The sequence below is a fragment of the Martes martes genome, assembly GCF_963455335.1.
Source record: "Martes martes genome assembly, chromosome: 14".
In the NCBI taxonomy this organism is placed as follows: domain Eukaryota; kingdom Metazoa; phylum Chordata; class Mammalia; order Carnivora; family Mustelidae; genus Martes; species Martes martes.
In genome coordinates this window covers 66,140,487-66,168,349 of record NC_137902.1, presented here as the reverse complement: position 1 = coordinate 66,168,349, position 27,863 = coordinate 66,140,487, and the positions used below count along the sequence as shown (strand labels likewise).

Sequence of the window (27,863 nt, the reverse complement as noted above, 5' to 3'; positions counted from 1 at the left end):
AATGAAATGAAAGGAGGTTTAAGCTTGAGGAGAGAAAGAAAATGCAATAAAAATTTTTACTAATGTTTCCAGGAATGGGAATGTGTCTAAGTATGGGAAACCAGAGAGTGCAATCAGAGTACCAAGAGCTAATCTTTTAAAAATCATAACTAAACTTCACTTAAGCTCATATAAACATCCCAACTCTTTTAAATATATGTATTTACTGAAAATATGGTTTTTAGCATGTATTCTTATAAAAACAGTTGTTGCCTTATCAACTCCTTATGAATTTCCGTATGGAAGTCATAAAAACCTTTTTTGCTCAAAGGTTTAGCTCTTTTGCAGTATACACACAAAAAATACCCATTTTTTACCCGTGTCCATACAGCTTCCTATAACTTATTGAAGGTTGGAACACCATCTGGTCTTCCTCTCTTCCATAGGATTACACCACAGAAGTGTAAACAGATTGATGGGGGCAGGAATCTAAAAACCAAAATTCTGGATGGACATCTGAGAGTTCTATTTTTATAGAGGTACTGAGATAAAAATATTTGAAGTCAAAATGGTTCTGGGATGCGCAGGACCTATGATCACCTTAGATATGAAGTTTAGTCTATTCCCATGAATTTCTATCTCCTCCGTCTAGGAAGCCATTTCCAAAAATAGGGGCTCCTTCAGTCCATTCGCCTACTGTTTAATGAGTATCTGTTACTTGTCTGGCACCATGAGGTTATAAAACCAATTAAGACAATCCTTGTATTTAGAGAGCTTGAAGGTTGAGTATAAAGCAATGGATATTATTTTCAGAGCAAATATCTCAAAACTTTCATGCCCAAATTGGAGTTGTCCTTCAAAGCAATTATTTTGAGTCAGGGGAGATTTTACACTCATTCCCTATTACTCTGCCGTCTTCCAGCAATCTTCATAGCTGGCCCATTCTTTTATGTTCGTTCATAGAGCTTAATCCTGTAACTTTTCTCCATCAAGTAGTTCCAGAATAGGTCTGAGTAAAACCTCAGCCCCTTGCAAGGATACATTTAAACTGTGAAATAGAACATTCATTGAATACAGAGAACTGAATTTCAGGATTTGAAATAAGCACAAGTCCAGTCTGGAATAAGGGCTCACATCCTGTAGATATCTGCTAAGCAAGGGCAAAGGAGGGCATGAGAAAGGCACTATTATTGGCCCCGTTAGCAATCTAAACCAGAATATTGTCATGATTGTTTTTCTCTTGATTGATTTTCTCATGATTGTTTATGAGACTTGATTATTTAAAGAACCGTTTTCCAAACAAGTGCTGATTTGGGTCCTGGAGACTGTGTTGTGTGTACATCTCTGTGTCCATTGATAATTTATAATTTTAGGTCACTAGATGGCGCTCTTTCACTTTGAAACAAAATGTATTTTCCCTTGAGTCGTTTGCTTTTCATTTTATTGTTCTGTTGATACAGAGATGGTAGAAAATCAAATTCTCTCATAAATTGTATCTGAGGCTTCCTGTCCCTCTACAGGTGCATGGGAATTTTAATGTGATTATCCAACCCGTACAACTAATAGGTTTTCATATTAGCATACCGCTCAATACTTAACTGTTAATTTATTTTGTAAGAAAATACATTTTTCTCCTGTAGAACCATTTTATGTTATATATACTTGGCTGATACATAAGACACTACAGTTATATTTTTATGTGGTTTTATCTGTTCTGTCCTACACATGATTGAAAAATAACTTGGGAAACAAACAAAATGCCAATTTACTGGATCCTGGAGACCCAGGAATGTACATTTTAACAAATGCTACAATTGAATGCAATCAGGTGTATTTTGAGAAATGCCAGGTTCTTATCCCCCAGTAGTAAGCATTTTCAGTGGAGATAAACATCAGAGTCAGCCGACAGTAATTAAAATCAAAGTCAAAGATAGCTGGGATCAAAATTTTGAATGTAGATGGCTCGAATGTGAATATTTCCTAGAGGAGCTATAATGGATATAATAAGAATTACTGAAGAAAATGCTTTGTTTACATAAGTATGTTAAAGTTGGTGAGAATCTTACAGAGAAAACGTGGTTCCTGTTAAGATACACTAGAGTAAGCGATGTGAACGTGATGCCATAGTGACTTCAGGTTGTTTGACATCCGTTTTGCCCTACTTTTAGGCCCGTGACCTTATAATACCTGACACTTAAACGTTTTAAACGAATCTTAAGATCTTTGATCTTCATAGTGTCCCTGTGACAAGCATCAGAGGAAGGATTAAAGAACTGTGTAAGGAGAAGAGTCTAAGGGCAGCTAGGGCGGCTCCCAGGAGATCGTCTGGGAAGGGGGTGGCGCGGGTGGCTGGAGGTGACAGCTGACTCAAATTAAGCACAGCTGTTGGGATGTCCCCCCAGGAGGCCAGAGGCATTCCTGAACTCTGAAGCTTGGTGGTGCACTGTTGTTGACTGTGATTGCTCTGTCCTGGGGTTAAGAGCCTGTAGCTTTAGTACAGGGTTTCTTCCCTCCCTTCCTCCCTCCCTCCCTCCCTCCTTCCCTCCATCTTTCCCTCCCTTCCTTCCTCTCTCTATTCAGTTGCTCATTTTTACCTTATGAATATGACATGCTCATCATGGCATTGATTTTCAAGTGGACTGTTGGATGGGGATAGGTCAGTCACAATATCAGGGAAGTATGTGGAATTTGATAAAATTCCCACCAGGTGATTCTCTTTTCTTATCCTAGAGAAGTGATGGTTTGGAAGGACTCAGTTGGAACTGCTTGTTAATTGTAGAAAATGCTCAGCAAACATTTCCGGACCCCGTTGCTGATCTGAAGTGTAGTTCCGTGTAGGAAGGACTCAGCAGAGAAGGTGTGCTGTAGGGGGGTCAGTGAGGTTGACATCACTAGTGATGGTGATGAAGCTCTCTCTGCTCTTCAGCTTTATCACTTTAGTCTAATGGTATAGAACTTCTGGCTTCCCCCAAATGATCTTGGTCTCTGTCATGCCGACCCATGGGGTAACAGAACACGTTGCAGGGGAGACTTGGAAACCTGACAAAAGAGAGAGCTGAAGAGACACATCTACCCGGAGTTTTGGCTCTGATGTTTCCCTCCTTGTGAAGATTCCAGCTTGGCGAACTGCCTCACCTCCTTCAAGCTTTTACTCAGACCTCACTTTCTCAGTGAGGCCTAATGCCCTGACCCCCTTTCCACAGCTAGTCCTCTTCACCCTTCTCTCTTGTTCTCCTTCTCATAAGTTATATTCTAATACATTAGATAATTTATTTGATTCATTTTTGTCTCCCTGTATATAAGACTGTAAGCTGCATGTGGACAAGTATCTTTTTCTTTACTGATATATCCTCCAGCCCCTGGAATATTGCCTGGTACATAGTAGAGGTTCAGAAAATACTTGCTGGATGAATGAATGAATGAATGAATGTTTTCCTTTATAACATTCTATGGCCGTAATCAATAATATATACTAATACATGTATTAGTCATTTAACACTAACTCTGAATAAATACTGCTGAATGATAATGTTTTATTCTATTAATCTTGACATGTAAAGATAACTTCTGAATTAGGTTATCACATAGTGTAAAAGTGTGGATCCAGAGTTGGAAAACATTGGATTATAATGAATGAGTCTCTTGGTGGCTGGGGCAATTTACTAAACTGCTCTGTGCCTTAATTTCCTCAGGAAAAGAACCTTACAAAGCTGTGGGGTAGATTAAATGAGTTAATACATTTAAAGCCTTAGATCAGGGCTTGGAATGTAGCAAGAATGTAGTAAGTAATAACTTGAATTTATAGATTCTTTTCTTGTTTAAAAAATAATTATGTGATAAACTTACTTTGCAGTTCAACAGTTTAGCCAGCTTTCAGAAGGAAAAAAGGCCACATAGAAAAATGTACAACTTGGGGATTTTCCATATTCTTGTTTTAATTACAATGTTAACATACCTAGAATGAATTAAATACTGAATTTCCTATGGAATCTCTTTTCTTACATTGTAACATCAATTTTAAAACAAAGAGTTTGGGGTTTTATATGAGCCCTTTGTTTTTGGTTTCTTATAGATCCCCATATTAAGGTTTCTGGAAAGAAAGAAGATGTTAAGGAGGCCAAGGAAATGATCATGTCTGTCTTAGACACAAAAGTAAGTGAATGTTAAGGACACTCAGATGTCAGAACCTTGTCTCTGCAAGGGCTACTTCATGCTGTTATGAAAAGAACCATTTGGAGAAGAAAAACCAGGAGAAAGTAATGGTGGGTTTTAAAATAAACATGTGTGATGTGAAGTTCTGCTTAAAATTTGAATAGGTTCTCAAGCTAGGTAAATGAATAATATTATATATATGTACCCACACACACACGTGTGTGTGTGAGTATGTACGTATAAGTACATATATATTTGTTTGTATGTATATGCCATCTTCAGAAATAGACATTGATGCTGATTAGTATAGGGCAAGTGATGAAGTTTGGAAGAATTATCATATTTGCCTCTATGATGCCAGAATGATCTCCTATATAGTTGTATGTGTGTGAAACTAGACAACTTTGTCTTATAAGTTCTTTCTCTCTCTGCAGGTATAAGCTAGATAATAGGGAAATTTAATTGTGTAAAAATGTATACTGATTTGTGAGAATTTATTCTAGTAAACTCTTCTAAATCATATACTATATGGCAGGCACTTTACTAATAAGCATCTTACAAATATTAACTTGTTTAATGTTCAAAACCAACTCAGCACGGAGATATTAGGGAATTTGCCCAGAATCCAGTAGCTAATAAACAAAGAGTTGGGATATAAATCCAGGCTGTCTGGTTCTTAACCACTATGTTTTGCCCCTTGGTATTTCACTGAAATGGTTTCTGATCTCTTCTTTTTTTTTTTTCTTCTTTTCTTACTCTTTTTTTATTTTTAAGACTTATTCGCCTTACAATTATTAAATATTCTAGAATCTTTTCCCAGGAAGAATATTGATTTCCTGAACTTCAAATGTTAAACTAAAAGAAGAACTAAATTTAAAAATCAAAGTGTTTAATGAATATGTTTAAAATTTAAGAATTAAGGCTATGTAAAAACCATTGATATTTTTAACATCTTGTTGTATTTTGACTTTCTAATTTTAGTTTCTGAGGACTGAAGAGTTTTTATATCAGTCTTACAAATGAGAAAAGATTTCATGTCTTTCTAATTTTATAATACCGAATTTCCCAAAATTAAGTACACAGATTCTAATATGATCACAGTTATTCATTATGTCTTAGAATGTTATGTTTTACTTTATTATAACTAATGTTATACTTTGTATTGGTTTAAGTAAACCATGTTACTTCTGGAGCTCTGTGCTTTGTTGGCCCTTCCTCATTCTTCCTGTCACTGAGAATAACAGGTCTGCTCTGTAAAGTTTGACCTACAGTAATAGACAAATTGTGAAAACAACATTTACAAATGCTTTCCTATTCAGTTTTGAGTTTTATTTTTATTGTTTCTGTCATAGTTCAACACTCCTACTAACCTATATATATCCAGTCTTGTAATTATTTTCATTTTTTTTGTTATTTGAATTAAATGTTTCATGAATAATGTCTGTTAAAGAAAAAACTGAATAATTTATTTGTAATTATGCCTGACTTTATTTAAATGCTGCTTTCCAAAAAGTTATCTTGGTAAAGGGTGTATCTTTCTATTTATTCTGACAGATCTGTCTTAAAGTGAGAATTTCTTTTTTATAGCCAAAGAGAAATAGAAAATATATATTTATAGATTAAGATGATACTACCAAGAAATCTATAGGGCTTCCCGTCGGGTCATTTTTTCTTAGTACTCTTCCCTTGGAGAAAAAGTGTTTTAAGGAGTTGTTCTTTTTTCATGCATCAAGAATTAATACATTATTTCCGTATAGAGTAATCGAGTCACCTTGAAGATGGATGTTTCACATACAGAACATTCCCATGTAATCGGCAAAGGTGGCAACAATATTAAAAAAGTGATGGAAGAAACAGGATGCCACATCCACTTTCCAGATTCCAACAGGAATAACCAAGCAGAAAAAAGCAACCAGGTGCTTTGCCTTTCTGCATGAACTTTTTGCATGAATTAAAGCTTTAATTTTCCATATGCATATCTTTTTTGGGAGACAGAAGCACAAAAATAACCACAGACATACCATATGATCTTGCTAATATGTGGAATCTAAAAAACAAAACAAATGAATAAACAAAAGGCAGAAACAGACCTGTAAATGTAGAGAACAAACTGATGGTTCCAGAGGAGAGGGTAGTGGGGAGACGGGCAACAATGGGTGAAGGGAAGTAAGAGGTACAGGCTCCCAGTTATGGAATGAATAAGTCATGGGAATAAAAGGCACAGCATAGAGAATATAGCCAGTGGTATTATAATAGCTATGGTGAACATAGCATAACTTCTAAACTTGTCAAATCACTAAAATCACTTGAAACTGATGTAACATTATGTGTCAACTATACTCAAAAAATAAAAATTAAAAAAAATATATGGCCCCTTTTCAAGGAGACTGAAGGTGCTCTACTTTTTTTTCTTAAGAGATGATGCATAAGTAAGCTATAAACTTTTCATCTCTAAGTGGTTGTAGAAGGGCGGGAGCAGCGTAAATGTGATGGCAACATAAAGTGAAGTCTCTGAGACAAGGCCCAGAGAGCATAATGTGAGGAAAGGACCTGGAACTCTGCCTACTCCAGGCATTCGTCCACTGTGGGGATTCTGTCTGTAGCCTCACACACATGGTTCTCCAGGGTGCACCACATCACCTTCTCAGAGGCAGTGCCCGGGTGCCCGTCTTCCTCACATTGACTGAATTATGTATGTCTTTCGTTTATACACATTCTTTCTAGTTTTTGTGTTTGAAAACAAATGAAACTCACCTGTCCATACACTTTCAGTATGTGAAGATTGGATAGTATTATTTGTGTTATTTGGAAGTTTCCTCTCTAATCACAATTCTAGAAACTGTCAGCCACAAAGATGAATAAGGTGACAGTCTTTTCTCTGTGGGGACAAATGTGACAGTGACATAAATAAGGAAGATAGAAAGCAATGGCAGTATTCAAAATATTTGACAATTGGTATGGCATGGGGCATGGTTCTATTAGGAACAGTGCCCTAGAGCCCCATGCCTTTACCCTCATGCAAGATGAATTCTTTAGTTGATGGATCATGGGAAAGTTCAGGGGATCCCGGGAGAGAGCTGGAGGTAGTGTTGGAGCAATAATTATTTTTTACCACCTAGCATGAAGTAGTTCAATATTTTGAGTACTTACGGCAGCAATAACATTGTACAGTGATGTACAGTACAGACCTGATATACAGTATGCAGAAGTTTAAATAAAAGGTAAAAAATACAGTGAACCAGAGAAATGATAAAGTGGACAGGTTGGCATTATGGGGACTGTGAAGTTTTAGCTAAGTCCAGGGGTTGATGTAAATCAAATGACACCAATCAGCAAAGGAGCTCATTAAAATGCAAATTACGATTAAGTAGGACTGGGTTGGTGCCTGAGATCCTTCATTTTTAACAAGCTCCCAGTGAAGGGCAATGCTGTTTTTTCCTGGATGACATTTTGAATGGCAAGGGTGTGGATGGACTGGAGAAGCAGATGTGGGCTCGATTAAAACCTAACTTTGTATTTTCTACTTTTGCAGGTATCTATAGCAGGACAACCAGCAGGAGTAGAATCTGCCCGAGTTAGAATTCGGGTAACTATTTATTACTTAATACTGTAAATCAGTGTCAGCAATGGTTCCATCATGAGGCAATAAAAATATCTTCATGTATCAGTTTATAACCAGATCGTATGTTCAGTAGTTTGGAAATAGTGACAAAAGTTGTTTGAATGTGTTGAAGATATTTCTTAGAGAGATTCCAGATTATACCTGACTCAGTTTCTCTGATGATTTTAAAATGATGAAAAAGAGGCCCAAGGAAGAATTCCACAGGCAGTTTAAGTTATAAACTCTCAGGTTTCACAAAAGACTCCTTTCATTTGAGAAACTTTACAAACTCTACCCAAGCTTATGTATGTAATAAAAACAATTTACATTTTAGAATTCCATCCTCAGAAAGGAAGGAATGAGTTATGCACATGTCTAAATGTGTGGTGATTCAGCCGTCTGCTTGGGCTCTCATTCTTTCGTTTAGGAGCTGCTTCCTTTGGTGCTGATGTTTGAGCTGCCAATCGCTGGGATTCTTCAGCCAGTTCCCGATCCTAACTCCCCCTCGATTCAGCACATATCACAAACATACAACATTTCGGTGTCGTTTAAGCAGCGTTCTCGAATGTATGGTGCTACTGTGATAGTACGAGGGTCTCAGAATAACACCAGTGCTGTGAAGGTAAGTAATTGAGATAATTATAACATCCTAAGTGTACAGATTATGCAAGTTTTATTTTTATTTTTTTAATATTTTATTCATTTGAGAGAGAGAGTGAGAGATAAAGTGACCACAAGCGGCGAGTGGGAAGGGCAGAGGGAGAAACAGACTCCCTACAGAGCAGGGAGCCTGATGCAGGGCTCCATCCCAGGACCCTGGGGTCACGACCTGAGCCAAAGGCAGACACTTAACCATCTGAGCCACCCAGTGCCCCAAAGCAAATTTTATTTTTTAAAGGATTTTAAGTTAATTCATTTTCCAGAATTTTCCTTCGAATTGCATTTTGGTTTATAGAATGTGTTGAGTTTCTCCATAGTTATTAGAAGTGCACTAGAATCTTTCCTTGTATGTGGACAGTTATTCTATAGGATTATTTCTTTCCTACTCTTCTCTCGTAGGAAGGTACTGCCATGCTGTTGGAACATCTCGCTGGGAGCTTGGCATCAGCTATTCCCGTGAGCACACAACTAGACATTGCAGCTCAACATCATCTCTTTATGATGGGTCGAAATGGAAGCAACATCAAACATATCATGCAAAGAACAGGTGCTCAGATCCACTTTCCTGACCCCAGTAATCCACAGAAGAAATCCACCGTCTACCTCCAGGGCACCATTGAGTCTGTCTGTCTTGCAAGGCAATATCTCATGGTAGGTTTACTGAAAATCTGAGAGATAAGAACTTGTTATAATCATTAAGGATTATAATACATAATTATTTTGTTGTGAATGGTTTTTTTTAGCCAAGCTTAGTTTATAAGGATATTTCATTTTTTTTAATTTTTTTTTTAAGGTTTTACTTATTTATTTGATGGAGAGAGAGAGAGCACACAAGCAGGCAGAGCAGCAGGCAGAGGGAGAAGCAGGCTCGCCACTGAGCAGAGACCCAGATGTGGGGCTGGATCCCAGGATCCTGGGGTTATGACCTTAACCGAGGGCAGCGGCTTAACTGACTGTGCCACCCAGGCATCACATAAGGATACTTTTAATATACCACTAATTAGGTAGTATATTTGTGTCCAAAGATGATTATGATTGCTCTTCATAATTTTCTTTTTTTCTGCTTTTTTTCTTTAGGTATTATCTTAAGTGAACTTTTTCAGGCATTCTGTATAGTTAGGAATTCATATTCATACTTTGATCATACCTATCAAAAATATAAGTATGCAATGAGATAACAGTTTTGTACAATATTAAAAGAAGGCCTAAATATAAGAAAAAAGCCTAGGTGGCTCAGTGGGTTAAAGCCTCTGCCTTCAGCTCAGGTCATGATCTCAGGGTCCTGAGATCAAGCCCCGCGTCGGGCTCTCTGCTCAGCAGGGAGCCTGCTTCCCCCCCCCCACCTCTGCCTGCCTCTCTGCCTACTTGTGATCTGTCTGTCAGATAAATAAATAAATAAATCTTTAAAATAATAAATAAAAGAAGGGAGGAAGAGAGGGATAAATTAATAGGCTTTAACCTAGAGGCATCTGGGTGGCTCAGTTGGTTAAGCATCTGACTTTTGATTTCGGTCAGGTCATGATCTCTGGGTCATGATCTCAAGCCCCACATTGGGCTCCACACTCAACACAGAGTCTGCTTGAGTTTTCTCCCTCTACCCTTCCCCCAAGTCATGCATGTGTACTGTCTCTCTCTCAAATAAATAAATAAATATCTAAAGGAAATGAAAGGCCTTAACATATATTTTAAATACAGAAATCACTTTTTATCCATAAGGAAAGTGGAACACAGTGATTTCTTTTAATTCCAGTGTATTTGACTATTACTTCTCCTGATACTTATGTACAGAGCCCAGCAGTCGGGCTAGTACTGAGTGTCTTGGGAATCAAGTATGAGATTCCTATAGTTAGTAGACTCGGGGCCAGGAAGAAAGCATCAGAGAAAAAATCAAGTGCGGACCTCAGCAGAGCTAAAAAGTGAGAAAGCTAAAAGAAGAAACAGTAGTAGCAGTTTACTCCAGGAAGGAGGTAAGGTTGGAGCTGTACCAGAAGAGAGGGAGGTCTTCAGTTGGTGAAGAAGCCTTTGGGTGAATTGAGACCAAAGCACAGAATCCGTTTGAAAAATAGGAGGCTATTCTAGCCTGGAGGAAGGGGCAGACGCGTGGACATACAGGCCGATGATTTTACAGGCAAAGCTGTGTCAAAATGTGGAGATCTTGAAATGCTGAGACATGGTTAGATTTCATTCAGGAGACAATAAAAACCAGTACTGTAAGTCTTTGAGCAAGAGCACAGGATTAGTCCCCTTGATGTGGTTCAGTGTCTAGTTTCTGGCATCACTAACAAAATGGAAGTCAGAGAATGGATGAATTTTCCAAGGTGGAAAGTGGGTAAAAAATTCAGGGCCAACAACAGAAACTTCAGACACATATAATTTTGTCATTCAAAAATAGTTTGTGCCCTCAGCATTATTTCCACATGAATTCCCTAAGCTTTGTGAAAGCATGTGATTGAGCTTTAATACTTTGGTTTACTCTTTCAGCCCATAGAATATTGCATTATTTGTAGGCATGTTAAATTATCAGATGCTTAAATGAGTAATGTTTTACCTCATACACTTTCTACTTTGACATTTCTTAGGGTTGTCTTCCCCTTGTGTTGATGTTTGATATGAAGGAAGAAATTGAAGTTGATCCACAGTTCATTGCTCAGTTGATGGAACAGCTCGATGTCTTCATCAGTATTAAACCAAAGCCGAAACAACCAAGCAAGGTTGGTTCAGATTTGGACCCAGAGGACCACATATCCTATCCCATTCATTCCAGATTAGTTTCTTATTTTCATATACATGTGTATTTTCATATACATGGAATTAAATATTCTATATAATATATATGTCATTATATATTATACTTTGTTATTTAAATATATAAGTTAGTAAAAACATTCATTTTTGATCATTTTCTTTATGTGTTGGTTTTGGAGTTCATTTTTAATGACCATTATTTCTTACAAACATATGAGTAAGAAAGAAAAGACGTGTTTTTATTAGTTTGCAACCTGGTAGCTTTCAGCTTTATTAAGTTATAAGAGAGTTGATAAGGCTAAACATTGTCTTAAATGTGTATGTGTACATATCCAATGTAATTTTTAAAATATTTAATTTACATACTCTTTGCGAGCCACTCTGCTTGCCCTGGAGATTTAAAGAATAGGTGTTCATTCTCTTTAATAAAATAATAAACTAATAATGATAATCAAAAGTAAATAATGATGTGTCCCCCATTCAGTCTTCTTGGAACTTCTCTAAGATGTTATAAAATTTCAATAATTCCATGTATAGTCAAAATTTGATGGGATAAACCTGATGATATTAAATGCTAATGAGAATGTGAGGGAAGAGGCAAATTGGCATAGCCACTCTGAGGAGCAATTTGGGACCTTCTAATCACACTGAAAATACTGATATCCTCCTGCCCGCCGGCATTGTACACCCAGTTAGACACCCTGAAGAGACCTATGTACCAGAGTCAAAGGACAAGAATGGTGTGGAATAAAAGAAGCAAGTCGCATAATAACATGTATTGAGTGATAACATTAATGTATCTTTTTATTCTAGTAGGTAAAACCCCGAACAGTTGTGCTTTCCATTTTTTAATTTCTATAAATTTTATTATATATGTATCATGGTATAAGGTATATCATAGACGATTTTTATATATGTAAATAACATGGTGTTCAGTGTCCAACTTAAGAAAAACAATCGCGCCTTCATCAAAAGAAAACTTTAAAAGAAAAAGAGAGGTTTGTTTCTAAGTGATAAAATGAGTTTAAAGTTAGAGAACAGAACATTAATTTTATGTATCCTGAAGCGTCATGCTTAACTAATTCGAGTTGACTGGAGTCACTGCAGACGTAGTGACTTCCAAGACTGGAAGATAAAGCCAGAAGAGACTTCGTGCACGTGAAGAGTGTCAGGCACAACAGGATCTCCTGGAGTTCAGTAATCAATGAACCAAGTCAGGGGACTATAGATGATAAGTGAGAATTCTAGAGCCTCGTCGCATCCCAGGGCCATTTAGTTCTGTCTGCCTGACCCGGATGCTGAGCACTGCTTTAACTGCTTTTTCAGTCACAAATTTTCTTTATTGCCCATTGGAGGCTCTCCTCTTGAGTTCACACTTCCAATTTTCTAGAGGAGTCCATTGAGAAAAAAAAAAAATTACTGTTTAGAAGTTTGTTTTACCATAAACTTTGCCATTGATATGCCATCCGTGAGGAACAGGGGTACTTCAAGGTCTATTAGTTAACTAGTAGGCTATAAATGTCAAACGTAAGTGACTGTTACTATGCAGTCTATATATGGTGACAAGTTTGAGTTGTTTTGTAAAAATGAGATCAAGGGGAAAAAGCTTTAATGTAACAGCGAGAGGGTGCCAAGGGAATGGGCTATACAGGCAGGACCACCTGAGGTCCGGTCTTCTTGCTGCCTCTGCCCAGCAAGGCTGTGACCATGGGTAGGACGCTTATCCTCCCTGAATGTGAATCACAATTCCCACCCAGAAGGTTTCTGGCAAGCATCAAGATTTATGTACAGCTTCTATCCCAGTGCCCGGAACACAGGACACACCCAGAAAATTATAACTAACCCTTTATGGTTTGACCACAAGGAGCAGACTTAAGAAATAAGTGGTTAGAATTTTTAAGTTGATTTAAAACCGCATCGATATATTCCTTCCCGGAATCCTTATTACCATATTCATTTCTCACCCACATACCCAGTTCATTGTAGACTACTTGCATGTCACCTTTTTCTTTCCCATTATGTGTTTTCATAGTCTGTGATTGTGAAAAGTGTTGAGAGAAATGCCTTAAATATGTATGAAGCAAGGAAATGTCTCCTCGGACTTGAAAGCAGTGGGGTTACCATAGCAACCAGCCCGTCCCCAGCATCGTGCCCTGCCGGCCTGGCATGTCCCAGCCTGGACATCTTAGCTTCGGCAGGCCTCGGACTCACTGGACTAGGTATAAAATTTATTATTACAGCGCTTCTCAGTCACTGGGGGATTGCTTAGCCCGTTCCCTTTCTTTCTGCCATCTGGGGCTACAGTTTTTAAAGGCTATTTTTTTTCCCTTGTCAGGCCCAAAGAGTAGGTGAAAAAGCAACAAAACTCACATCAATCCATTTTGGGTTTTTTGTTAAACTCCAAAGATTTTGTACCTAGATTCTTTTTATTTTGGCGTAAATAACCAAGGTCTGACTGTTTTATTTTCAGTGGCTGTGTTTGTTCTTCTAAATTAAGAATGCCATTGAGAGTGAAGTGAGCAGGCTGACTATAATTTATGTGTTTGTTCTCTCTTGCATTTGCAATATTGCCATCCATCCCTAGAGGTAAAGATTATCCAGTTTGCTTTTCAAAAAGTAATTGCAAATCTGTATGAGGGGTAGAGAGAGGGGGAGGTGGGAGCAAGCAGAACCCCCCCTCCCGGTGGTCAGCACGGCGTCATCCAGACACAGGGAATCTAGCTGCAGCTACCAAGAGGAGCGGTGACCTGTGTTTATACCCACAGCACAGAGTAGAAGGTGGAAGAGCATCATCCCTCGGTGCTGTAGCTCTTTGAGAAGGTGGGGGGGGGCTTTGTACTTGTGCCCTGTACCGCCTCATTTGTGGAGTCCTGGCTTACAGGCAGGGTTTCATTGCCGTACTGCTGTTAGGCCAGGCTCACTACTTTCTTGCACATGTTTCCGTAGCCTTAATATGAAAAGTGAAGGTAATAACCCTACAAAATCCCCTTGCCTCATTCAGTATTGATCTGAGACAGAAAAAACACTCTCCGCCTTCTGTCATTTCTTTTTTCTAACAGCTATTTCTTGCTTTTAAAAATTATATGGTTATAATATGATTAGGATTCCAGGTAGCCCTGTCTAGACACCATTACAGTAAAGACAGACTCTTTCCCCCTTGGCCTCTACTCTCCCCAAATCGTCCCTTCCACTAAACAGTCATAACAACACACGCATGTCAGTGAGGAAGTGCCAGCGAGATAATCTGGCAGGAACCAAGTTCTTCCTGCACCAGAGCAAAGATTCAGTTACTCCATTTCTAAAATGTTTTCATGTCTATTCCTATCCTGTAATACTTAATACTTTAAATATTCCAGAAAAGTTATATACAACTTCATATTTTACTTTAGAATACATTTAAATGCCTGAAGAGAAGTTTCATTACTTAAACATTAAATCCTTAAAACAAGCAAAAAACAAAAAAAAATGGTTTCTGAGAAAAGTTTTTGTACTTACTGAGATGGACCATGGACCACAGGGATGGTCATGTGTTTTGACAAAATAAAAGCAAACCGTTCCAAGTAACTCGGCCTCTTCTCAAACGTGGTCATTCTACTGCAGGAGAACCTTCCCCTATTCTCTGCTAGTTGTAAGTGGTTTGAAAAGAATTTGTTTGGAAACAGAAAACAAGTGAGTTATAGAGAGAAATAAAGATGAGTTTCCAGGGGCACCTGGGTGGCTCAGTGGGTTAAAGCCTCTGCCTTCTGCTCAGGTCATGATCCCAGGGTCCTGGGATCGAGCCCCACATCGGGCTCTCTGCCCGGCAGGGAACCTACTTCCTCCTCTCTCTCTGCTTGACTCTCTGCCTACTTGTGATCTCTGTCTGTCAAATAAATAAATAAAATCTTAAAAAAAAAAAAAAGATGAGTTTCCACTAGAGCAGAAGTGTGTTCATCCTGGCCAGTTGAAATGAATGCAAAGCAGCTGGCATTGCTCAGTGACCCTGACTGCGTCCCTGGTTTACATACACCTGACTTCTGGTTCTGATCAGCATCTGTTTGTAGATAGTCTGGGTTCTGTGTTGGAGTTGTATCATGTAGTATCTCTTGGGAATATTCAAAAGAAGGTAATCTGTCACTCATATTATATTTGGAAAATATCAGACTCTCTCATTGTGCATTCCGAATGGCAATATTGGTGCCCATCTGTATTTTTAATATTGAATATATGCATATTGACTTGGCATTCATTTATTACAGGTCTTTTGGGGCCTACCACCTTATCTCTAAACACATCAACAACCCCAAACTCACTCCTGAATGCTCTTAATAGCTCAGTCAGTCCTTTGCAAAGTCCAAGTTCTGGCACCCCCAGCCCCACGTTATGGGCACCCCCGCTTGCTAACACTTCAAGTGCCACAGGTGAGTATCATTTAAGTGCAATCAAAGGCATGTTAGTGTGGTTTTAGGTATCAGTTTTTAAATAAAATGTACCAGTGGTCCCGTTTCCTTAGGGAAAAATTATGGTTCAAAGCATACTGCGGCTAAAGAGAAACTCCCCAGTGTGTAAATTAGTTAAAATGAAGCATGACAAAGCAGTGAGTTTTTAATAAAAGTAGAATATAATCTTCCGACATGACAAACAGATCAGGAAAAAGAGTGTGATGAGCGGGAAGCAGTGGCAAAAACACATGAAACTCACTGACCTCATAATTAGGAAATGTCGGTTCCAGTTGGACAGATGAGCCTGGTAGTTATATGGACATGCTAAATCTAGCTAGTTTCCTCCTCCGTACAGTGAAGAGCTTAGGTTAAGTATTCTCTCAAGTCTTGTTCAATTTTAACATTGTTTTGTTTAACATTGTTTTGTGTTTTTATAGTAATGGTAAACCTATTTACAGAGAGGTATCAAAACTGAACTCTTCTGAATTTGTAGTAACAAAAATGAAGTTTTTTGGTTTTACTGAAAATAATAAAGTAGTATTTGTCGAATATGAGTTTTTTCCTAATATCCGTCTGCATGAAATGTCATTGTAGGTTTTTCTGCTATACCACACCTTATGATTCCATCTACTGCCCAAGCCACATTAACTAATATTTTGTTGTCTGGTGTACCCACCTACGGGCACACAGCTCCATCTCCCCCTCCTGGCTTGACTCCCGTCGATGTCCATATCAACAGTATCCAGACAGAAGGCAAAAAAATCTCTGCTTCTTTAAATGGACATGCACAGGTAACGTCCTTTGCTAGAGCAGTGTGATCTATGCTGTTTCTAAGAGATAAGCCACTGGTAATATGTTTAAACTTCCACCTGAAATGAATTTTAGAATTGTGGCCATATCTGTATGTTATTTTCTGTTATCATTTTAGTCTCCGAATATAAAATATGGTGCAATAGCCACTTCATCACTTGGAGAAAAAGTACTGAGTGGGAATCACAGTGATCCATCTAGACAGACAACTGGACCTGAGCAGCCGTCTCCCAAATCAAACCCTGTGGAAGGTAACTTTCCTTCTGAACGTCAGCCTGGTCTGTTACCCAGATAAAGGGGTTCGTAAAATCTCTGTGGTGATTTCAAGTTGGTTTTGCTAACCATTTATGACTCATCCTACCTCAAGTATGCAGAAAGACATCTTGAGTGAAATTCCAAAGAACACAGGGCAAAATAAACTGAAAAACACTTCCCACAGGAAGAATCACTTCCCATTACATTGGAACTTCCTAAATTAAAGTGGTTGTAATTGTGTAAGAGGAAAGCATCAATTTAGTAAATATATACATGTAATTTTTTTCCAAGTAGAGTATTTCTTTTTTTAAAACGCTTCCACCCCTAATAAATCTTTTGAAAATGTGAAGGTCTTCTCTTTAAATTTCATCTTGAATGAATTTGGGACAGCCTGAATTTAAAGTGTCTTCTTTGCAGCTGAAAGCTGTTTTACCTGGGTCTCCCTTGAGTTGGGTTCTGATTTGTTTCCATCGCAGGTGGTGGTTGATGATAAGGTGACATTTGGATTTTCACTTTATCCCTTCTGCAGGTTGTAACGATGCTTTTGTTGAAGTAGGCATGCCTCGAAGTCCTTCCCATTCTGGGAATGCTGGTGACTTGAAACAGATGATGGGTCCTTCCAAAGTTTCCTGTGCCAAGAGGCAGACAGTAGAACTGTTGCAGGGCACAAAAAACTCACACTTACAGTATGTATTTTAATCTTTAAAAGTCCTTGATCCTTTGAAAGAAAATGTCTAACACGCTGGATTTGTTTTAAACTCAGTAGTTGGTGTTCTTTGGTTCAAGTGAGTTTGATCTATTCCAAGAGTGTTTTTTTATTTTTCTTTATAATATTCTTTTTCCTTTTAAAATTTCTACTAAGGAATACTATCTGGTAATTTTCACTCTTCTGTCTTCTCTATAGTGATTGAATTTGTATCTGGGTTCTCTAAACCATCTCTGTGCTCTGACACTTTAACATCCTCCCTGCTCTTCAACAGGGCAATATTTACTCTGATTTTTCTGTTGGAAATTTTCCTCCTATGAATTCTCCTTTGTTTTGCTTTGAATTTCTAACTTAAACTATGCTTCCTTGTTCCAAGGTAGTTAATTGCTGACTATGGTAATAAATACTTGACAGTTTTATGATTTTATGTATTACAAACCACCATGAGTATAAATACATATATTGCAGTAACTATAACTCTCCCTTACCATAATAGCACAGTTACAAATGTGTTATCCTTACTCTATCTTCTTTTTCTATTTTTTTTTTCAAATAGATAGTCTATTCACACTTTTTAAAAAAGGCAATACAGTGGCATGCCTCTATGTTGAAAGATTTTGTTCCTCTCCATCTCCATCTACCCAATTTCCTCTACTGTCTTAGTAGTTTTCTTGTATATCCTTACAGGGGAGACTATCTTAAGATAAATATAGCCTTTATATTTTTATTTCCTGTGTTTCTTACTGAAATCTGTTTTGCTTTTATAAACTCTTTGATCAGTTAACTACTCTCGTTCCCATTTTGTCCAAATCTGCTTTATCTGTGTTTTTCCTTACGTGGTACTAGTAGCCACGGTGAACATTATTCAGCGTATGTTAGAGAAGTAAATTTGCTTTCTTCCCTGTGTGGAAGCATTTGAAGGGTATGCCTGTTCCTTTCATCATTAAATAAGTTCTGAACTTACCTCTCATCTAAGTTAAGCTGCAACCTCCAGAATGGTCTCTCTGTCGCTACCCTTTCAGCAGCTCAGTCGGTCCTTTATTTTGTTCCAGCAATTTTTTTGAACACGGAAGTCTGATCTTGTCACACTCTGGCTTTAACGGCCCCAGTCGTCCACATCGCTTGCTTCCTTGGCTTTGCTTACGCTGTTCTCTGGGCCTTCACACTGATGCTGCCTGCCCAACCTGCAGAGGCCCTTTGCTTTCAGTTCTGATGTCCTGTGTGAAGCCACTGGGAACTTTTGTCAAGCAAACAAAGTGCATTGCTCCTCCTCTTATATTCCAGCAGCCTGCTCCCAGTTCTCCTGGCACAATGGAACAGTGAATGACAAAAGAAAGAATGAACCAATCAGATCAGCTCTTTTCCTAATACTGTTCCTTATTTCTCTTTTACTTGAGCTTAACGTGCACTTGGATTTGAACTTGAGGTGCATTAATAGGGCATTACCAATCTTGCAATTCAGATAATTTTTCCTATTTTAAGGAACATTTTTATGTTCATCCATGCACCCTGAACAGGTGTTGGGAAATACTTATTTATCTGAAACCTGTGTCCTAGTAGATTTGTTCGCAATACCATATGCATTTCATACACAGGAACTGGACCCTCTGCATGCCTTCAGGTTGACTTGTTTCTGCTTAGACTGCGTATGCATGAGCCATTGCTATCTCTTTGATGTATCCAAATTAGAAATCTTGTCTGTGTCTGTTCTGTATGTATCACAGACATATGCCATACATACTACATATAATGTTTGTGAAAATGTGTCATGAAATACTTTCAACTCCAGCTCTAGAGTCATATGCTTGGGTTAAAATTCCAGCACTACCATTTACTAGAGGTGTGACCTTGGGTGAGGTACATGGTTATCTGTAAAATGGGAATAATACTACTGCCTACCTCCGAGCGGCCTTGTGAAGATGAAATGAAATAATACATGTAAATAGTTAACAATGGTAAACGTAGAGTAAATGTGCACATAGGAAACATCAGTACATTTGTATATAAACACGGACTGTTAAATTCCAAACTGTTTCACAGCAGCACTGACAGGTTGCTCTCGGACTCTGAGCTGAGTGCTGCAGAAAGCCCTTTGGCTGACAAGAAGGCTCCTGGAAGTGAGCGTGCCGCGGAGAGGGCTGCAGCTGCCCAGCAAAACTCCGAAAGGGCTCGTCTGGCCCCGCGGCCATCCTATGTCAACATGCAGGTAATGAGGAGAAATGGGAGAGTTATCTAGATGTGGGGTGGTAACTTAGGGAATGGGGAATTCAGCAAATGTTTAACAATAGAGCAGAAATTTGGTTTTCCTTCAGCGCTCCAGTCAAAATTAAATTTAAATATATATGTAGTAGTTAGGAATTGGTTTTGCAATAAACATTAAAAATAAAAAGCTTGAGTAAGAAGAATTCTTTAAATTCACAATAAGATGGTCTGTGTCGCTATGTCTTATGTAGATGATGTTATTTCTCTGTTACTTAAAGTTTAGATAAATGTAAAAACTGTTATTTTTAAGTATCACTGCCACATAACATAGTCTTGGATAAATATATCTCTCTATCTGTTTAATGGAGATGATAAATTTGGTGTCATTTAGATAGTTATAAAAATAATTAAAGTGAAGCTTAGGTTTTTGAAAGTAGATGCCAAGTATTATTGAAGACTATGTTAGTTGAGAGATGTATGATCATATTAAACAATTTCTTCAGCAGGGATCTTCTCTGTATCCATTTTTAAAGTTTTAGGCTAATAAATCAAAATAGACTATTGATCATAAAATTCAGAAATTTGATTTCCATATAAACGACAATATGAGAAAGAAGGATTTCGTACTTTGTGCTCTTATAAACATTTGATTTCAGTGTCAGAATTACTGGGTAAACTTTCCTACTTTATAGTAGAAGATTTATTATCTCCAGCCTCCCCCACCTCCCCAGCAAAGGGGAAAGCTTTTCACAGAATCTTAAAAATAAGCTGTCACTGCTATGTCAAAGAAAGTAATTTATGTCACTAAATGATACCTCTATAATTTTAGTGAAAACTGCAGTTCAATCCTGCTTGTCTGTTTTTTTAATCCTTCACATTTGAACATTTTCATGAGTTATTAGATGAATGTTTTTACAAAACCTCTGTCTTTTTTAAAGTGTCAAAGGTAAAAAAAAAAAAAAGCATTTGTTACATTTTTTCTGATGGATTTATTTTCAGTTAATATAAATTAAAACTTTCATTATACTAAGTACCCCATCCCCTGTATGATTCCTTTTGGTTTTTGTCCCTCTTGTAGTTCTCTTCTTTTCCATCAGATTTATACCTAGTGAATCATTTTCACATTCTTTTCTTTTAGGATGGATGAGAATGTTCTTGGTGAAAGAGTTTTAACTTAGATGTATTTATGCTATTAATGAAGAGCTAACTTTTAAAATTGCTAAAAACTCAATGGTAGTAGTCACCAAGTATTGACAGAGAAAGACTGAAGATTTCACTGATTCCTGCACCTAAAAATGATCTCTGTCTCCTGACCCTTCTTGGAACGCTGCATCTCTAGCTCCCTCTTCACACTTACCTCACTTCCTAATTTATTTTGTAGTCACTTATTTTTTTTTAAACACATCCCTGCTAAGATTCTATGTGTTTTGAGGCTCTAGACCCTTGTTGATTCATTGTTGTATTCTACAAAGAGCAACATAATCTCTTTAACCAGAAGACACTCAGTAAATATTTATTGAACAAGTGAATTTAAGATCTAATCATTAAAAGTTGATTTTAATTCCCAATGCCATTTTAGACCTAGGATTTCAAAAACACCAAACTATGTTATCTGAAAATCTGGCTCTCCTGATTTACTGTCATTTTCTTAGAGTTAATCACACATCCTAGTTTGTCTGGGTCAGCCCATTTACTTTTATAATTCTGGCCTAATTTTTATTTGTAGCACATTGCTCTCTCAGAAATACCGTGTTTCAGACAATACATTATACAGGCACGCTAGATCTAATGGTGTAGTCCTCCTAGAGGAAGGGTCAAAAGAGCTCTCACCAACTGGTTCTTGGCCCTCTTAGTAGGCCTTTAAGACATTCTTAAATCAAATCTTAAATAGTCCCTAAATTGGAGAGCTGAGAACACTGGGTTTGCATTTGAGCTATAGCTGTGTCTGGACTGCTTTCTTCAAAATGACCTACCTTGGTCCTCGGTCGACGTATGACTGAAGTCACTTATTCATTGTGAATGGAAAGAATGAATGGTGACATCCTAGACCAGTAGAAGAAGAGGTAGCTAGGTTTAATTTTATTGCATGGCTTTAATGTCGTTACAGATCAAAGCTAGGCATTTGTCATTTATCTCACTTTAAAAGCAAAGACTGTGCCAATTAGGCTAAATAATTTAAATTGTCTTAACATCATCCCATTTCAGGCCATGATTTACTTAAGTGAGGAGGGGATGTGGACAAACAGAGACCAGTATATAACCAGAAAGCATTTTGGTAATGCCTTATTTTGGGAAACTTAGCCTATTATTGGCTTATTCACTATACTTTAGTATCTGTTGGCCCTGGTGTGTTAAATGCTCACAATAAATAGGATTTTTTCCCTTTTGAAGGAAAATTTCTAATTCTTATCACTTTCATATTAGATGTAGTTAATTTATTCTAATTAATTAGTTTGAAAACATGTTTAAATTTATCAGACTTGTGCTACATTACTATCATATTAATGGTACAGAGCTTAGCATGTGTCCCAGGCAGATTCATGGGCTGTAGTCAAAACCTTTGTTCTCTAATTATGGGGTATTGGCAAGACATTTGGACAGACTGGCAATAAAGATATTTTTTCTCTTTTATTTTCAGGCATTTGACTATGAACAAAAGAAACTATTAGCAACCAAAGGTATGTGCGGTGTTAATGATCAATACTTTGATTTTTTTTTTTTTTCTAGGAGACCATAGAAAGTTTCCTAGTAGTCATGTTGAATTGAGAAATTGGACCTTCATGGAAAGAAACCTAGAATGTTTAGGTTCAAGTTACACAAATTTCGTTGGAGATGAATGTGTTTTGTTGAATAGATTAGCATTAGATCAATTAAGAAATAATGTAACATTTTTCAATTTACTGTTACTTTGTATAAGGTATTTTATGAAGGTACTTTAAGTCATTTCATGTTAAGAAATAATAATTCAGTGATAATTTCTTTACATATATCAAAGAAACAATATTCATCAGTATTTTATTTTATAAAAAAACATGAAAAATACCAAACATTTGTTTTATATGCTGTCTCCCAAAGCTATGTTAAAGAAACCAGTGGTGACAGAAGTCAGAACACCCACAAATACCTGGAGTGGCCTGGGGTTTTCTAAATCCATGCCAGCTGAAACCATAAAGGAGCTGAGAAGGGCCAACCATGTGTCCTATAAGCCCACAATGACAACGACTTTTGAGGTTCGTAGAGTCATGACTTACCCACTCTTCCTGTCTGTTCTTTTAGCAAAGGAGCGGTATCATTCTTTATTTACATAAGGAAAAGTTGTTAATGGTGATTTGTTCTAATTTCTGTTCCTGTAAACATATTGCTATCAGATTGATATAGTGTAATATATTATGGTCTTTACCTTCTTTCAAAGTTTTTGATCAGCTATTAAAGAGATGTAAATTTGGATAAATGTGATTTTGTTAGGGGGAGAGTATCACAAATGATAGAGCAGGGCTGAGATTAAGCAAAGGACAGATGTAATATTCCATAAAAGTTATAAAGACTCCCTTTATTTAAGGTTATCACTCACCAGCTGACCCACTATGGGGGGGCAAAGGCAAACACTCAACAAAAATAAGTTTTCAGATATGAGTTAAAATTTAGCATGTTCAGATGTGCCAGGAACACAGCAGGAAGTATCATAAACAAGAGCTCCAAAATTTTATGTTTCCCAGATGTTGGCTGCATGGCTCAGGGTGAGACTGGGAAGCTGGCATCCTTGCCGCATGGGGAAAGGATCCAACGTTCTGTACTTCTCAGCCAAGCTGCACGTGACTTGCTAAGCAAAGCCTTTTCAATCTGACAGTATCAGATTTTTGGCTGTAAGCCTTTTGGGAGTTGGGGTGGAATTAGAGCACACATATGCACACTCAGTACTGGGGAGAGTATACACACCCAAACGTGGATAAAAATCATGAATCCAAGAATCACAGTGTTCAACCAGAATGCTTGTAGGCTGAAAAACAAATACTGGTTAAGAGTTTCATAATTGTTAGTCTAATAACTAGCAATTGTAGATTGACCTTCTTTTCTCCACCAATTTTCCTTATAATAAATTAGACTGTTGAAGAAAGGCAAAAGCAAACATGCAATTTTTTTTCCATTGCTTTTAAGTGTAAAAGAAAATACTAAAAGAACAGTCTCTTACAAATTTCATTGTCAGACTTACAGTAGCAGCCTGGAAGCCTGTATTTAAGGACTGAAGTTACTGTCAGCAGCTAGAATGTAGGAACCGTTATGAAAAATTTCGAGGCTCTAGGAGGCACACTCCTCTTTCTGCCATTATAGCTCTGAGAGAAGATAAGCTTTCCTTTTGTTGGCAGAGACCTTAAAACTGCTGTGCTAATTCTGAGGGTTTTAGCTGATGCACCTATGGTCATCAGTTTCACTCACTTGGCTTTGGCAGAGTGTAGTGTTAGGTGGTTGATCATGTTTCTGTAGTTTCAGAGATGAAATTACCCTAGAAATGCCATTTGAGTTGTGTCCTCAAAGACCAGAAGGATTGCCGGTTGAAATGATGATCATTCTGATAACGTAGTGGTCAAGTGAAGGGGCTGTGGGGTCTGACAGCCACTACTGATACATGGACAGCTCTGAGGAATGACTTCTCCCCTCTGAACCTGTTTTCTAATTTGAGTTGTTCTGAGAATTACCTGGAAGAAGGCATCCAGTATGTAGCATGCCATGTGGTAAGTTCTCATAATAATGAGCAGCTACTGTTCTTTGAAATGGAGAATTTTACCCTGAAGGAAACCAAACACTGGCTGAAAGCTGAGATTATGTATAGGAAAGCTTTTTGCTGGAAATATTATTGCATATTCAAACTAGATTTGCTTTTTATATCCAAAGGAATACCTCAGAGTATTATGTGAACACATACTGTGCTAAGAACAATTATCTTAAATCACATAGTTTATTTCTTTGTGATTTATACAGTGCATTTTCATCCATAAGCTTATTCAAAGCTACAAGCTTCCAGCGAGGAAAGAGAGACCCTGATCAGTTAAGTGTCCTACTTGAGGTCATGGCAGTAGGTGTCACAGAAAGGAGTTGAGTTTATTTTTCAAAATTTCCTTATATTTCTCTTATTAATAGTTTAACCCAAGAGAGTACATAGCAAAGGCGGTAAGTAAGTGATCTAGAACCATGTTGCCATTGCTTAACATATATAAGATTCGCTTTGGAGAGCTTGGTAGAAATGCACATGCTTCCTCCAGGATCTCATTCATCAAATAAGGAGCAAGAATCAAGACTCCACATTTTCAGCAAAAGCCTAGTATGATTCTGATGCAGACACCCTTCTAAAAACACTGCTCTAAAGGGGGGTAACCCTAGGAGGAGGATGCTGAAATTATTTTAGAACCTAAAAGACTCTTTGCTCCAGCCCCTGTCCAAGGATGGATAGACCACTTCTTGGAGGCAGGGATGTGCAGGGTCTTACTGAGTGCCTGAACTCCCTCGTGTGGCTTTTCTTGCTTTGGCTATCTTGGGCTAGCCTGTTCCCCCTTTGTGGTTAATGTCTAGCAACCTGTTTACACTGGAAGGTGGGGGAGAGGGTGTGAGCAGCTAGATCAGTGCATGGGCTCTCACCATGTAAACTGTTTATTTACAGGCCCTTCAACAATGCTGATGAAAAGATATAACCACACTTTCTTTGGTAATGGTGTTCTAGATTTTCCCTGCTGTGTAGGACTTGAACTTTTCTTCATACATCCCAAATCCATTGAAAAGGGATGGAAGGGTCCCTTCCAATAACAAGATCTAAATTTGTGCAGTTGTTATCTGCACATGCGTGCCTTTTCCTTTATTCTGCCATAGCTCAGAGGGCTTAAAAACTGAGCAGTGAGGATTGCGTCTTAGGGTTAGCACATGGGGACAGGGTGTGATGGAGAAGGACCTGGGGAAAAGTAGGGAGAACTTAAACATTTTTATTAAAGAATTAACCACATCTCTGCCTACAGCACTAATATTTTGAAATTAGAAGGTGGCAAGAAACACTCGTTTTCCCTTATTCTTTAACAAACCAAGCCAAACCAAACCAAATGGACAAGTGGAATGCTGATCTATGAGAAGAAGCATGTTTAGCCCAATAGGTTCTGATGGGAATATGCTGCTCACTCCACATGCCAGGGATCAAGGCTCACAGAATTTCCTGCTCTAGGAAGCTTGCTTGAGGCAAGAAGTGGATGCTTTGAGCTTCTTAAGTCAGATTTCTGAGAAGCTAGACTTGAGCAGTTGTTTCCAGTTTTAGGGCAGCTTTGAGAAATGAGCCTGTTCCAAAGAGCTCCTTCAGATAAGACGCCGGCAGCTTGAGGCATTTTTTGTTTTCTCCAAGACTCAAAAATATGACCCCATCCACTTGATCAAATACTGAGACACAAAAGGTTGAACAAAAGGCTGCGTTGACCTGCAGTATCTCTGCCACATCAACAGAAATATGAAAGGTCTAGGATTTTCCTTTTCTGTTTTCTACCCCTCTCTGCCGCATATTCCCTGAAGCAAATGAAAACATGCTTTGGGACTAAAAGATGGTTTTTAATTTCCCTACCACTAAGAGTAATGAGGTTGTCTGATTATTTTAAGTCTTACAAATCCAAGAATGGAGATGAGCTGCTCTTTATGGTACTTTAAATTAGTGAGTAGATAGTGAACTAGTAGATATCACAAGATATGTTTTACTTAATGTTTTTAGAAACCACCATGTTTAGCCAGGTCTGATATAGCCGTGTGTATTAAGTCTGCTTAGATCTTAGATGAATGTGTTTTTATGCTAAAAAAGAGTTTAGATGCAGAATTTTAAATATACATATAAATACTACAGTAATGATCTCATTGACGTTTCTGGTTATTGCCAGTTTTGAGCATATTCTTATTTCCCTGTTACACTGGGTTTATCTTGGTTGAAGTATAATATTAAAGATGATTTTAACTGAAAACACTAGTTCTTTGGTCTCAGGAGCCTTTCTTTCCTCTGCCCCTTCCCAAAAATCAGCAAAGTGCATCCCATAGAAGTGGGAAAAGATATTTATAGATTCAGTAATTCCACAAATATTTATTAAACATCTTTTTTGTTTCTGGAGACAATTTTAGGGATACAGTGCTTGAACACAGGTTCAACTTTCTTTTTGGTGGGTACAGAGAGATACAAAACAAACAAACAAGAAGTCTTTAGGTGATTAAAAAAAATCCCTGGTAAATATAAGACAGAGATGCTTTATATTAGGTGGTTATAGCAGACCTTTATAAGCAGATGACATTTAAGCTAAGTTCTAGATGACAAGAAAGGGCCAGCCTTGTGAAGATCTAGGGAAATAGTAATAGGCCTTGATCAAATGAAGACGGAACCAGCAGATACATTCATGGAGGAGAAGTTGGGTAGGGTGGTATAGTGTTGAAGACTGAGAGTTCGAGAGAGAGGCAGAGGATCAGTTAGGGAGCACCTCAGCCCATGGAAAAGTACCAGAAAGCATTATAAGACTTCATACAGAAGGTATCATTTGTTCTAATTTGCTCTTTTTTTAAACCAACCTAGTTGCTTTATGAAAAATGGATATTGGAGTGGGAGGCAAGAGTAGAATAAAATATTCGTGAGGTGGCTACGGGTTACAGTTGTGGAGATGGAGAGAAGTAGGTAGATTTGGGGTATGTTTAGAGATGACATCAATAGAATTTGTTGATGGATTTGATGTAGTGGGGGAAGGCGATATGAGGACAACTTAGAAGCTCAGCTTTAGCAACTGGATGAGATGTAGGAATTCTGGGGGAGGAGTGTGTATGAGTGTAGGTAGTGGGGATGGGTAATCAACAATTCAATTCCAAGCATTCTAAGTTTAAAATGCCTATGGGACAGTAAAATGGAGTGTCAGATTGGCAATTTAATTATTATAAATTTCAATAGGGAAGTCAAATCTGAAGGTAGAAGGTTAGAAGTCATGGTTGTTGTTAAGCTCTGAAAGAGGTTGAGATAACTTAATGAGAAAGTATAGAGAGAGACAAGAAGGAATGCTAGGGCCAAGCCCAGGGTAATGTGACGTTTGGAGTGGGAAAGGGGAGGAAGATCCTACAAAGCCACAGGGAACAGGCTGAAGACATGGGGAGTGTGATTTTATGATGCCTCGAAGAAAAAAGTGCTAAAAAGGCAAGACATGGTTATGATGCTGTGAGATTGAATTAAGTGAGTTTACAGAATAGTGAAAGATTCTCTTAGAATTCTCCAGCATACTACTTTGAAAACCAGAGAATCCTAACTTGAATACTGTAGACACAGTACAAAGTAAAATGCCAGTGATTA

The 27,863-nt window shown here is 37.8% G+C and overlaps 1 protein-coding gene across 1 annotated transcript in view; it reads left to right on the top strand.

Annotated features, from left to right (window-relative positions):
- Positions 1-2,625: 2,625 nt before the first annotated feature.
- Positions 2,626-27,863, top strand: part of BICC1 (BicC family RNA binding protein 1) — a gene marked incomplete at both ends in the record, with an annotated part of 38,449 nt that continues 13,211 nt past the window's right edge. Inside the window, 15 exons of the mRNA XM_080822939.1 lie at positions 2,626-2,635; positions 4,052-4,131; positions 5,889-6,047; positions 7,664-7,717; positions 8,160-8,354; positions 8,792-9,043; positions 10,972-11,103; positions 13,170-13,356; positions 15,376-15,537; positions 16,153-16,349; positions 16,487-16,619; positions 17,153-17,309; positions 19,370-19,535; positions 22,170-22,209; positions 22,607-22,761. Coding sequence (XP_080679065.1) covers positions 2,626-2,635; positions 4,052-4,131; positions 5,889-6,047; positions 7,664-7,717; positions 8,160-8,354; positions 8,792-9,043; positions 10,972-11,103; positions 13,170-13,356; positions 15,376-15,537; positions 16,153-16,349; positions 16,487-16,619; positions 17,153-17,309; positions 19,370-19,535; positions 22,170-22,209; positions 22,607-22,761 — 2,079 coding nt within the window. The remainder of the gene's footprint in view (positions 2,636-4,051; positions 4,132-5,888; positions 6,048-7,663; positions 7,718-8,159; positions 8,355-8,791; positions 9,044-10,971; positions 11,104-13,169; positions 13,357-15,375; positions 15,538-16,152; positions 16,350-16,486; positions 16,620-17,152; positions 17,310-19,369; positions 19,536-22,169; positions 22,210-22,606; positions 22,762-27,863) is intronic.